The 10807-nt window shown below is 36.9% G+C and overlaps 1 protein-coding gene across 1 annotated transcript; it reads right to left on the bottom strand.

The window, feature by feature from the left end:
- Positions 1–8556: 8556 nt before the first annotated feature.
- Positions 8557–8976, bottom strand: LOC137725339 (uncharacterized). The gene has a single exon (XM_068463992.1). It carries the CDS (start codon positions 8974–8976, stop codon positions 8557–8559), a length of 420 nt encoding a protein of 139 aa, XP_068320093.1.
- Positions 8977–10807: the final 1831 nt, after the last annotated feature.

Genomic DNA, 10807 nt, shown 5'->3' with positions numbered 1-10807 from the left:
CTAAGCTCCTTAGGTTAAGGCACCTTCTTGGTGATGTCGGGTAAGATTACTCTAGCCTTCGTTAGCTCTTCATAGATGTATGCTGCCTTGGTTAAATCAAAGGAATACAATTGGTATTTTAGGGGCTTTATAGGCATAAAACCTCCATCATTCATCACGATCTTCTGGTCCTTAATAGGCTAGACCAATCCCTTCACTATTAAAGGTTTGAAAGGAGTGGTCATCTCTGCAGCACATAACTCAATCCCTTCTCCCAAACTGCTATCATTTTCTCCCATTTATAGGCCTTCAAACTCTAACTGGTGTATTGGGGTTTTGTTCTTATAGAAATAAGGCAATTTAGATGAGTGTTTCACCTGTTGTTAATCTGTCAGCAACTTCTCATACTTAATAGCTGCAATTACTAACTCTTGAAGCTCGCTAAATTGCACATCATAAAACTTCTTTCTCAAGAGTAGCCTTAAAGCCTTCTGGGCAATGGCTATGAGCTGAGCATGTTGATTGGGAACTGGCACCTCATCTTGGTTCTCTTAAACCTCATCATGAAATCCTCCATAGACTCATGTTCATACTGCTTTACCTCTACTAGATCATTGATGGTCATCTCTATCTTTATCCTATAAAACTGTTTATGGAAGACCATCTCCATTTGCCCCCAATTAGCAATGGAATTAGGAGGTAATAGAGAATACCACTAGGAGGCAAAGCCTACCAATGAATTTCTAAATAGTCTCAACTTGTAGTTAGGGTTGTCTTCAAATGCCACACAGTAGGTTGAAAGCTTGAAAATATGGTATCTGGAAGACACATTACAATCTTCCCGACTGAAGGTTGGGAATGTGGGCATCTTGAAGTTGAGAGGGAGAAGATTATGTTCATCAATGTACTCAGGATAAAGCTTCTGGTATGTTATCCTGAACATCAGGTGAGCCTGTGGCTGAGCATTTTGGACTACCATCCTACTAACTCATTTATAAGTTTCTAGTTAGCTCTGTTGTGTGGGGTGTAAAAAGTCCCCCACTTTGGGATACGATCGATGCCCGAGAAAGCTTCCCTCTATGGTTCAGGCTGCCTCCACCTAGCTTCTTATCCTTTGTTAGCCATCGGTGGTAGCCTATAAGGGAGAGGTTTGCTTGCAGATATAGGTAAACCTTTTCTACTTGTTTATCCCACTTTATTGGTTGCCTCGAACCTCACTCCTTCTTGCCCGATCTGTCTCCTACCATCTAGTAAGAGTAATAGAGAATTGAACAAACTTGTCCCTTGAAACTCTTCTTCCTCAGGTTGGCTGGTTCTCGCATTTTCCTTCTTCTTCCCCTTGTCTTTCTTTTCTTTGAGTAAGGGAAAAAAGGAATCACTGGTCCCTTCTCTGGACTTGCTTCTCTAGTTAGTTCCTTGGTATAGCCATCTCTTGGTGTAAAGTACTTTAACTCCAACTTTCTCTGCAGAGTTTCTGTTAAGGTACAGAGTCTGCTAACATCTCTTCTGGTCTCCTAAGAAATCTTCTCCATACTTTTAAGCACTTGCACCATAGTAGCTTGCAAGTCTTCATTGGTGACTTTTCCACCTAACTTCTCAAAAGAAGTGGGAATCGCAGGGCTGTGTAATGAAAGAAAATCTTCCAGGTGATCTGTCATACTAGCTTCTGTAGGACAAGGAGGTTGCCCAAACTCTACTTTCCACCTGCATGTTTATTCCTTCCATTTTCTTGGCATACAAAGCTATCAATGTGAGGTCCCAATGGGCGTGCCAAAACTATGTTCGAGCTGTTCTGGATCTGGTCCCTTGCAAAGCTTCCGGGGAAGTGGCTATTTTTTGCCTGCCAGACAAGATCTTGCAACCTGGTGTGCTACAATACGAGTTTATGGTTAGCTTGAAAGGTGTCTTTGTGGGGTCTTTGGTGTAGGCCTTTAGGCTCACAATCAAAACTAACAAAGATCTGAGCGTGCCACTATTATCTTTGTATAACAAATTGTTGAATAGGTGTGAATCAGGTTGACTACTTATGCCTTAAGTTATTTAGACTTCTTGTTTATCAAAGGATTGTCATAGATGGGCTAAACTTGCGTTTTGTTTTTCTTGCCTTGTAAACAAGGACTTTTAATTCATAACATTGTATATCCAAAATGAAGGGGGTTCATGGCCCTTCCAACCATTTTCTTGATCAAAGTTTGCTTTAGGTTCATTAATTTACCCATATTTGATTGCAAATGAAACTTTTAAGTGTAAAATAGTTGAAAATGACTTAAATAAATGAAGGAAAATGCATTAAACGACAAATCTACTATATGTAAGTATAAACAAAAAAGATTCGGGCAAGATTTAACCTTGTCGGGCAAGGTTGAACTTCTTGCAACCACTTATCTTTGTGTTTACAAGGGTTTGTATACTGAGAAGGATGAAAAGTAAAAAGGTTTTACTAGAGGGAGTCGATACTACAACACTAAGGAAAGGTAGTAGAGCTTCTAAACTCGACAAAAGATGGCTTTCTAAGGGGAAATACAGCTAAAAAGGGTAGAATCTGAACAAAGTGCAGCGTTCTGCGTACGAACTTGTTTGAGAACAGAGTTTGTATGTCTTTTGATTGATTGGTTGAGTGTCCTTGTGTCTGGTATTCCTCTATCATTTTATAGACAATTTGGTCCGACTGTCCCACCTTTAGCCTTTAGCTGATAACTTTCGGAAGCCAATGAGTAATTACCTATTTACTCATTCATGTCCTTGAAAAGTGCTTTTTGGCTAATGGTGAGATGTTCTATGTTGCCCATCACTTCAAACATAGGCATGTGGCCTATGCCTTTGCTGAAATAGCTTCCAATTCTTCTAGGGCCTATCGACTTGCCCAGCAATAGCTTCCAATTCCTTTAGGGCCTATTGACTTGCCCGAGCCCAATCTTCTATTTGCTTTTGCATCTTTGGGCCTCCATTATCACAAAGCCCAGAATCAAATATAAGCCCAAACACCACCCACTCTAACTTACTCCATCAACCCCACTCTGTTGCGGCAACTGCCTCTCGTATACCCGCCGGCCCTTCTCTCTCTCGTTCTTGCTCTTCCAAATGCTCATATTCCATCTCATGAAATATGAAGTCCCATTAAGAATACCGGAATGCAAATTTGTCATACAGTAAAGGAATGCACGATCTCATATAATTATGGAACATCATGTTAATAGAAGTTCCAAGGTAACTCTAACACAACTTTTCCCATCATTTAAATCCTTTTAGTTACACATGTATCCATCAAAAACAAACTTAATCCAATTTCCAGACTATGTCTAAACGTCATTTCCTGCTTGGAAGAGTGGTCCTACTACAATTTAGTGAACAAATTGGTGCCGTCAAACAATACTAACCTTTGATCTTGGTGAGCTCCTACAATCTCGGATATACATCTCGGAGTTTCCCAACACCATAAAACAAGTCCATAGTTGAATTCTGTTTGTCGCTTGTCGGTAAAGTTTTCTTCAAGTTGAGCAACCAAGATGAAGATACATGAGTGGGAGAGAAGGAGAAATTCCAAATTCATGTCAACTTTCTTTTCTGTTTCCTCCTCTTGGGGTTGAAGAATACTCAGAAGTAGAATCAAAGCCTAGGCACTTGAGAAATGCAAGTCTTGCCATCCTGAAATAGTAGCAAGGGTGGAAATATATGTGGGTTGTTGTTGCTGCTGCAGAGGCCTCCATTTCTCCTATCTCCTCTCTTCTCTTTATTCCACTTGTGCTTGTTACTATCTCCCCTTTTATACTTTCTCCTACCTGCCAAAACCTTACAAACTCAGATTATTTATACATATATTACCTAATTTCTAATCCCAGCAGAAGATAAATAAACATGCTTTACTATAACTAGTCAGCAAAAAGATTCATGAACAAAACATTGTGAAATGAAATCTTATTCTAGCCTCATTATTTAGAGCTTGTTTTAATAATCATTTCATCTTTTTTTTTTTTTAGGACACGCTTAATAACCATTTAGTTGTTAGATTTTAATTTTTTTGAAAAATGAAAATTGAAAACGACCAAATTTGAAAACTGAAAGCCAAATTTTGATAACTAAAAAAATTAGCTTTATGTTTTTGGTTTTTAGGTTTCTTTTTTTCTTTTTTTCCTTTTTTTTTCTTTTTTTTGAAGTTGAAAACTAATAGTAACTACCACACCTATTTTTAGTGTTCATTATTTTTTAAAACTTGTTTAGTAAGTAGTTTAATTCTTCCAAATAAATGAAAACTGAAAACCAAAACCTAAAAATTCAAATTCAAATTTTGAAAACTCAAAAAAAAAAAAATAGCACTTGGTTGTTGCTTTGAAAGTTACCAAACAAAATTTTATTTAAAATAAAAAAAGTGGACAAAAACTGAAAATTAAAAACGAATTTGATTATCAAACAAATCTTAATTTTGTCAATTTTATTAACACTTGTATGTACAAACATAAACGACAAGAAATTTTCTAATAACATTTCAAACTAAAAAAAAATACATAATTGAAAAAGTTATCTATGATCGAGGCAACGTAGGACCAGGAACATGAGCAATGTATCATACCGTTTATTTTCTTTACTGATGTATGTCTAGTGAAATGGACATAAAAGATGAAATGTGAAGGAAAGCTCTATTTTTACTCTCTGCTTTTCCTCCTTTTATGTATACTGAACAATGATACAAATACATCTCTGTTGTAAAAGTTGTGGGGTTAATGCCCACATGCTTTTGGCAAAAGGTGAGAACACTTTAGAATAGTGATCATGTTGTTGTTGTATGAAGTTTGTCAAAGAACACTCATTTTACCTTTGTAAGTTTTCATGGGGATGGCTCTATTAAAGAGCACTCCGTGTGTGATCACTACACACTACAAAAGGAAAAGAATTGAAAGCAATAATATCAGTATCCCTCACTTCCTCTTTTTACCTGCAATCCTTTAGTGTTATAGCTACGAAACTAAATAGTTGATATTTTGCACCCGTTTTGCTCTTGTCCCTAGCAAAGGGTATCTCTCTAACTTTTGCCTATTTAAAACACATTATCAACACGACTCTCTAACCTTAACTATTTCTCATCTCCCTTCACCGAAAAATGCCTCCTCCAAGGATTTCCCTGTTCTTCTTCCTCCTCTGCCTCACTTGCTTGATGTACCCTCGCGAAGAATTGCTAGCACCATGCCCGCTTCTAGTTCTCAATTTAACAATTACTTATATCTTTGATTTCTTGTTTGGTGTAGCTCCCGATTACCAACCAAGTGTTTATTTATGTTAATTTTATTGCGATCGAAGATGGTGCCATATCATCGCCCATCTTGAACTGTAGATTTAATTTTACTGCAATTTTAGGTGATACGGTATAATCACCCACCATGCTATGTATATTTAAATTTTTTGATGCATGAGTGGTGCAGTATAATCGCTCATCCTATGCTATATTTTTTCAATAAGAGTGGTGCGATACAATCGTCCTCTTTATTAATCATATAAATCTTAAGCCTGAAATTTCGAATGCTTATCATTTTGGCTTGAAGATCAAAATGAAAATTTTGTAAAAATCAGAAGTTCTAACACTACATTCCTCCATAATACATATTATTGCAAGTTCTGACACATCTTATTTTTCTTTCAGAAAAGAAAATGGTGAACTTGGCAAAGCTTGATTTTGTTGCCCTAGATATTACTAGGAAGAACTATCTTACCTGGGTAATGGATGCCAAGATCGATCTGGAGGCAGGGAATCTTAGAGAAACCATCAAGGAGGAAAATAGTGCATCCTCTCAAGATCGGGCGAATGCTATGATCTTTATCCGTCGCCACCTTGATGAAGGACTAAAGAGTGAGTACCTAACAGTTGAAGATCCATTAGCCATCTGGAAAGCATTGAGAAATAGATACAATCCACCAGAAAACAAGGATTCTTCCAAGGGCTCGTTATGAGTGAACACACCTAAGGATCCAAAATTTTAAGTCAGTGGCTGAGTACAATTCTGCAATGTTCAGAATTAGCTCCCAAATGAAACTTTGTGGGGAGACCATCACTGAGGAAGATATGTTGGAAAAGACTTTCATCACATTTCATGCCTCCAACATGCTCATGCAGCAGTAGTATAGAAAATAAGGGTTTACTGAGTACAACCAGCTGATATCAGTGCTCCTTGTGGCTGAACAAAACAATGAGCTTCTTCTGATGAAAAATAATCAGTCCCGATCTATTGGAACGACACCATTCCCAGAAGTGAATGTTGTTTCCCTCGAAGTGAACATCACATCCTCTCGTGGCAATAATTACAAACTAGGACGTGGCCACAAGTGAGGCCGATGGAACAGGAAGGGCAAGAATCATGGTGTCCAGTTTTACAATCAAGGTCCAAAGCATAATTCAAACCCGAGCTTCAAGAAACCAAATCGCCATAAAGGTAAAGCTCATATGTAACTCTTAGAAATCCTGAAGGAGTTTGCCATAGGTGTGGTGGCAATGGACACTAGGCGCGTATTTGTTGTACCCCAAAACATCTGGTGGACCTGTATCAAGCCTCCTCAAGGAGAAGGGTGTCGAAACCAATCTCTTAGACCAAGCTAAACCAATGGATATACATCATCCAATGTTTTGATTTATCAGGACAATTGAACACAACCCACCTGGATGTCTCAGACTTTATTATGGAAAGAGAATGAAATGTATCGGTCCGATTGAATGATTTCTATTTGATGTACTCTTCTTATTTGAACTTGTAGTTTAAAACTCGCATTTCAATTCAATAAAAATGGCATTTTAATTTCCTTTTATTATGAATAAATTGTTTTTAACTGTGATTCCTTTACTTAGAGAGCATGGTTAAAAACTATGGTTATTCTCAAAATAAGAGTAATGGCGGAGATATTTGTCTTGCAGATAGCGCAACCACACATACAATACTTTGAAATCAAAAATCTTTCTCAAGCTTGATGCATACAAAAGTAAAGGTAACAACAATATCAGGCCAATCAGATGTAATTGAAGGCTCAGGAAAAGCTTAGATCATGTTACCAAATGGAACAATATTGTTTATACAAAATGTTTTGTACGCTACTCAATCTACTCGAAATTTGTTGAGTTTTAAAGACATACATTTAAATGGATACTACATTGAAACCAAAAGTGCAAAAAATGTGAAATATCTATGTATTACCTCCAAAGATACCCATAAGCGTACACTGAAAAAGTTGCGTGATTTATCGAGTGGATTGAATTATACATACATATCTAATGCATAGATATTCCACATTTTCTGCACTTTTCATTTCAATGTGGTATCCATTTAAACGTACGTCTTTAAAACTCAACAAATTTCGATTAGATTGAGTTGCGTACAACGCATTTTGTATGGACAATATTGTTCCATTTGGTAACATGATTTGGGCTTTTCCTCTCTTGTTTTGAGAATAACCATAGTTTTTATCCATGCCCTCTGAGTAAGGGAATCACAGTTAAAAACAGTTTGTTCATTTAAATAATAAAAAACTTTGCCGAACGATCTATGAAAAAAAAAGTGATCCTGTTTAGTTCCAAAACTCAATTAGTAGTACTTCTAGAGTAGTTCACTCCTTCCCCATACTACTAGTAAAAGGGAAAACGTAACGACTACCATTAAAGTGTAGTGCAGACGATTTCAAAGCAAACTCCCCATTCATTAGATAGAGAAGATCACCAAGATTTCGTAATCCGCTGCTAAACTTATTCCAAGTCAATGAGCATTCTTAATATTCAATGTTATGCCTTGAAGAGAACTCGAACTTCCACGCTCTTTAGCATGAGATTTTGAGTCTAGCGTGTCTACCATTTCACCACCGAGGCATCTTGATGATAAAAGGAAATTGAAATGTCACTTTTATTGAATTGAAATGCGAGCTTTAAACTACAAGTTCAGAAATAAGAGTACATCAAATAGAAATGATTCAATCGGATCGATACACTTCATTCCCTCTTTCCATAATGAAGTCTGAGACATCCAGGTGAGTTGCATTCAATTGCCCTGATAAATCGAACACTGAATCAGGTATATCCATCAGTTTAGCCTTGTCGAGGAAATTGGCTTCGACACCCTTCTCCTTGAGGGAGGCTTGATACAAGTCCACCAAATGTTTTGGGGTACGACAAGTACGCGCCCAGTGTCCATTGTCGGCATACCAATGGCAAACTCCTTCAAGATTTCTAAAAGTGTTATTCATATGATATTTACCTTTGTGGCGATTCACATTCTTGAAGCTCGGCCCTGAATTATGCCTTGGCACCTGATTGTAAAAATGGACACTATGATTCTTGCCTTTCTCATTCCACCGGCCTCACTTGTGGCCACGTCGTCATTTCTAATTATTGCCACGAGAAGATGTGGTGTTCACTTCGAGGGAAGCAGCATTCACTTCTAGGAATGGTACCGATCTAGTAGGTCGAGACTAATGATTTTTCATCAAAAGCTCATTGTTTTGTTCAGCCATAAGGAGCACCGATATCAGCTGGTTGTACTCAGTAAAGCCATGCTCTCTATACTGCTGCTGCATGAGCACGTTGGAGGCATGAAAGGTGTTGAAAGTCTTCTACGGAATATCTTCCTCGGTGATGGTCGCCCCACAAAACTTCATCTGGGAGCTAATTCTAAACATTGCAGAATTGTACACAGCCACCAACTTGAAATTCTGGATCCTTAGGTGTGTCCACTCATAACGAGCCCTTGGAAGAATCACCGTTTTCTGGTGATTGTATCTATTTCTCAATGCCTTCCAGAGGGCTAATGGATTATCAACCATTAGGTACTCGCTCTTCAGTCCTTCATCAAGGTGGCGACGGATATAGATCATAACTTTCACCTGATCTTGAAATGATGCATTGTTTTCCTCCTTAATGGTTTCTCCAATATTCTCTGCCTCCAGATGGATCCTGGCATCCACTACCCAGGTAAGGTAGTTATTCCCAGTAATATTCAAGGCAACAAAATTCAGCTTTGCCAAGTTAGCCATTTTCTTTTCTAAAAGAAAAAAATGAGATGTGTAACAACTTGCAATAATATGTATTTTGGAGGAATGTAGTGTTCAAACTTCTGGTTCTAACAAATTTTTCATTTTGATATTCAGGCCAAAATGATAAGCACTCGAAACTTCAGGCTCAAGATTTACATGATTAATGGGAGGGCGATTGTACCGCACCATTCTCATTGAAACAATATAGCATAGGATGGGCGATTATACCATACCACTCAAGCAGCAGGATAATTTAAATATGCAGAGCAGGGTAGGAAATTATACCGCACCAGCTAAAATTGCAGTAAAATTAAATTTGCAATTCAAGATAGGCGATGATACCGCATCATCTTTGATTGCAGTAAAATTAACATAAATAAACACTTGGTTAGTAATCCAGAGCTACACCAAACAAGAAATCAAATATATAAGTAATTGTTATATTGAGAACTAGAAGCAGGCATGGTGCTAGCAGTTCTTCTCGAGGATACATTAAGCAAGTGAGGCAGATGAGGAAAAAGAACAGGAAAATTCTTGGAAGAGGCATTTTTCGGTGAAGGGAGATTAGAACTGGTTAAGGTTAGAGATTTGTGCTGATAACGTGTTATAAATATGCAAAAGTTATAGATATAACCTTTGCTATGGACAAGAGCAAAGCGAGTGAAAAATATCACACTATTTAGTTTCGTAAGTATAACACAAAATGATTGCAAGTAAAAAGAAGAAGTTAGGGATATTGATATTATTACTTTCAGTTCTTTTCCTTTTGCAGTGTATAGTGATCACACACAGAATGCTCTCTAAATAAAGCCACTAAAACTTACAAAGGTGAAATGAGTGTTCTTTGACAAACTTTATACAACAACATGATCACTATTCTAAAGTCTTTTCACCTTTTGCCAAAAGCTTGTGAGCATTCATCCCACAACTTTTACAACAAATAAAACTTTTTTTAATATATTTTTACAAACGATATTATCAACACTGAGACCATCTCCGATCTTTGGATTAAAACCTAAAATTTTGAGCCCTAAAAAATTAGGTTTTAACTCATAAACAGCTTTTCCCTTGGGGTTAAATTTTTAGCCCTAGGTTATTAACGACGAATTTAGGATAATTTTTTTAAAATTAATTTTTTTTTTAAATATGTAGACTATTCTAAATTGATTTTATGTTAACCTAAAATATTTTAAATTCCAATAAGTATTGAAAAATCACTAATCGACACATGAAACTCATGAAACACTATGGAAGAATATGAAACACATGATACAAATGTGTAAACACAAAACATATATTAGAGATGTATAACACACCAAAAGCATACCAAATACATCCAAAACACAAACCTACACACATGAAACACAAACCTTTAACCATCCTCTATATAAGCATAGATCGAATATCTATCACACAATATATTTATCAATCATCCATCTTTCTTAGTGTTTCTGTTTCCTCAAAATCATCCAACTTTCATAGTGTTTTTGTATTCTTAAAATCATCAAAATCTCATCAATGGATTATAGAATAAGGCGTAGATTAACAATGCAGATGGCACAATAACAAGCAAACGTTGTAGCTAGTCAAGCAGAAAATAGTCAATTTTGCAAACTCACTTATGCAACATGGGCACCATGCCCTTCATTTGTGCAGGGTGATAGAGAAGAGTGTCATGACCAGATGATAAAAGACTACTTCATCGAACATCTAAGGTATCATCTTCATGATTTTCGGAATCGGTATTTGATGAGTATAAACCTTTTTGAAAGCATCATCAATGCAATTGTCCATCATGACCACTACTTTGCAAGAAAGATAAATGTTATAG

This window comes from Pyrus communis, chromosome 1 (genome assembly GCF_963583255.1).
Source record: "Pyrus communis chromosome 1, drPyrComm1.1, whole genome shotgun sequence".
NCBI lineage: Eukaryota > Viridiplantae > Streptophyta > Magnoliopsida > Rosales > Rosaceae > Pyrus > Pyrus communis.
The sequence above is the reverse complement of the archived record's forward strand: the minus strand, read 5'-3'. Positions and strand labels throughout refer to the sequence as shown.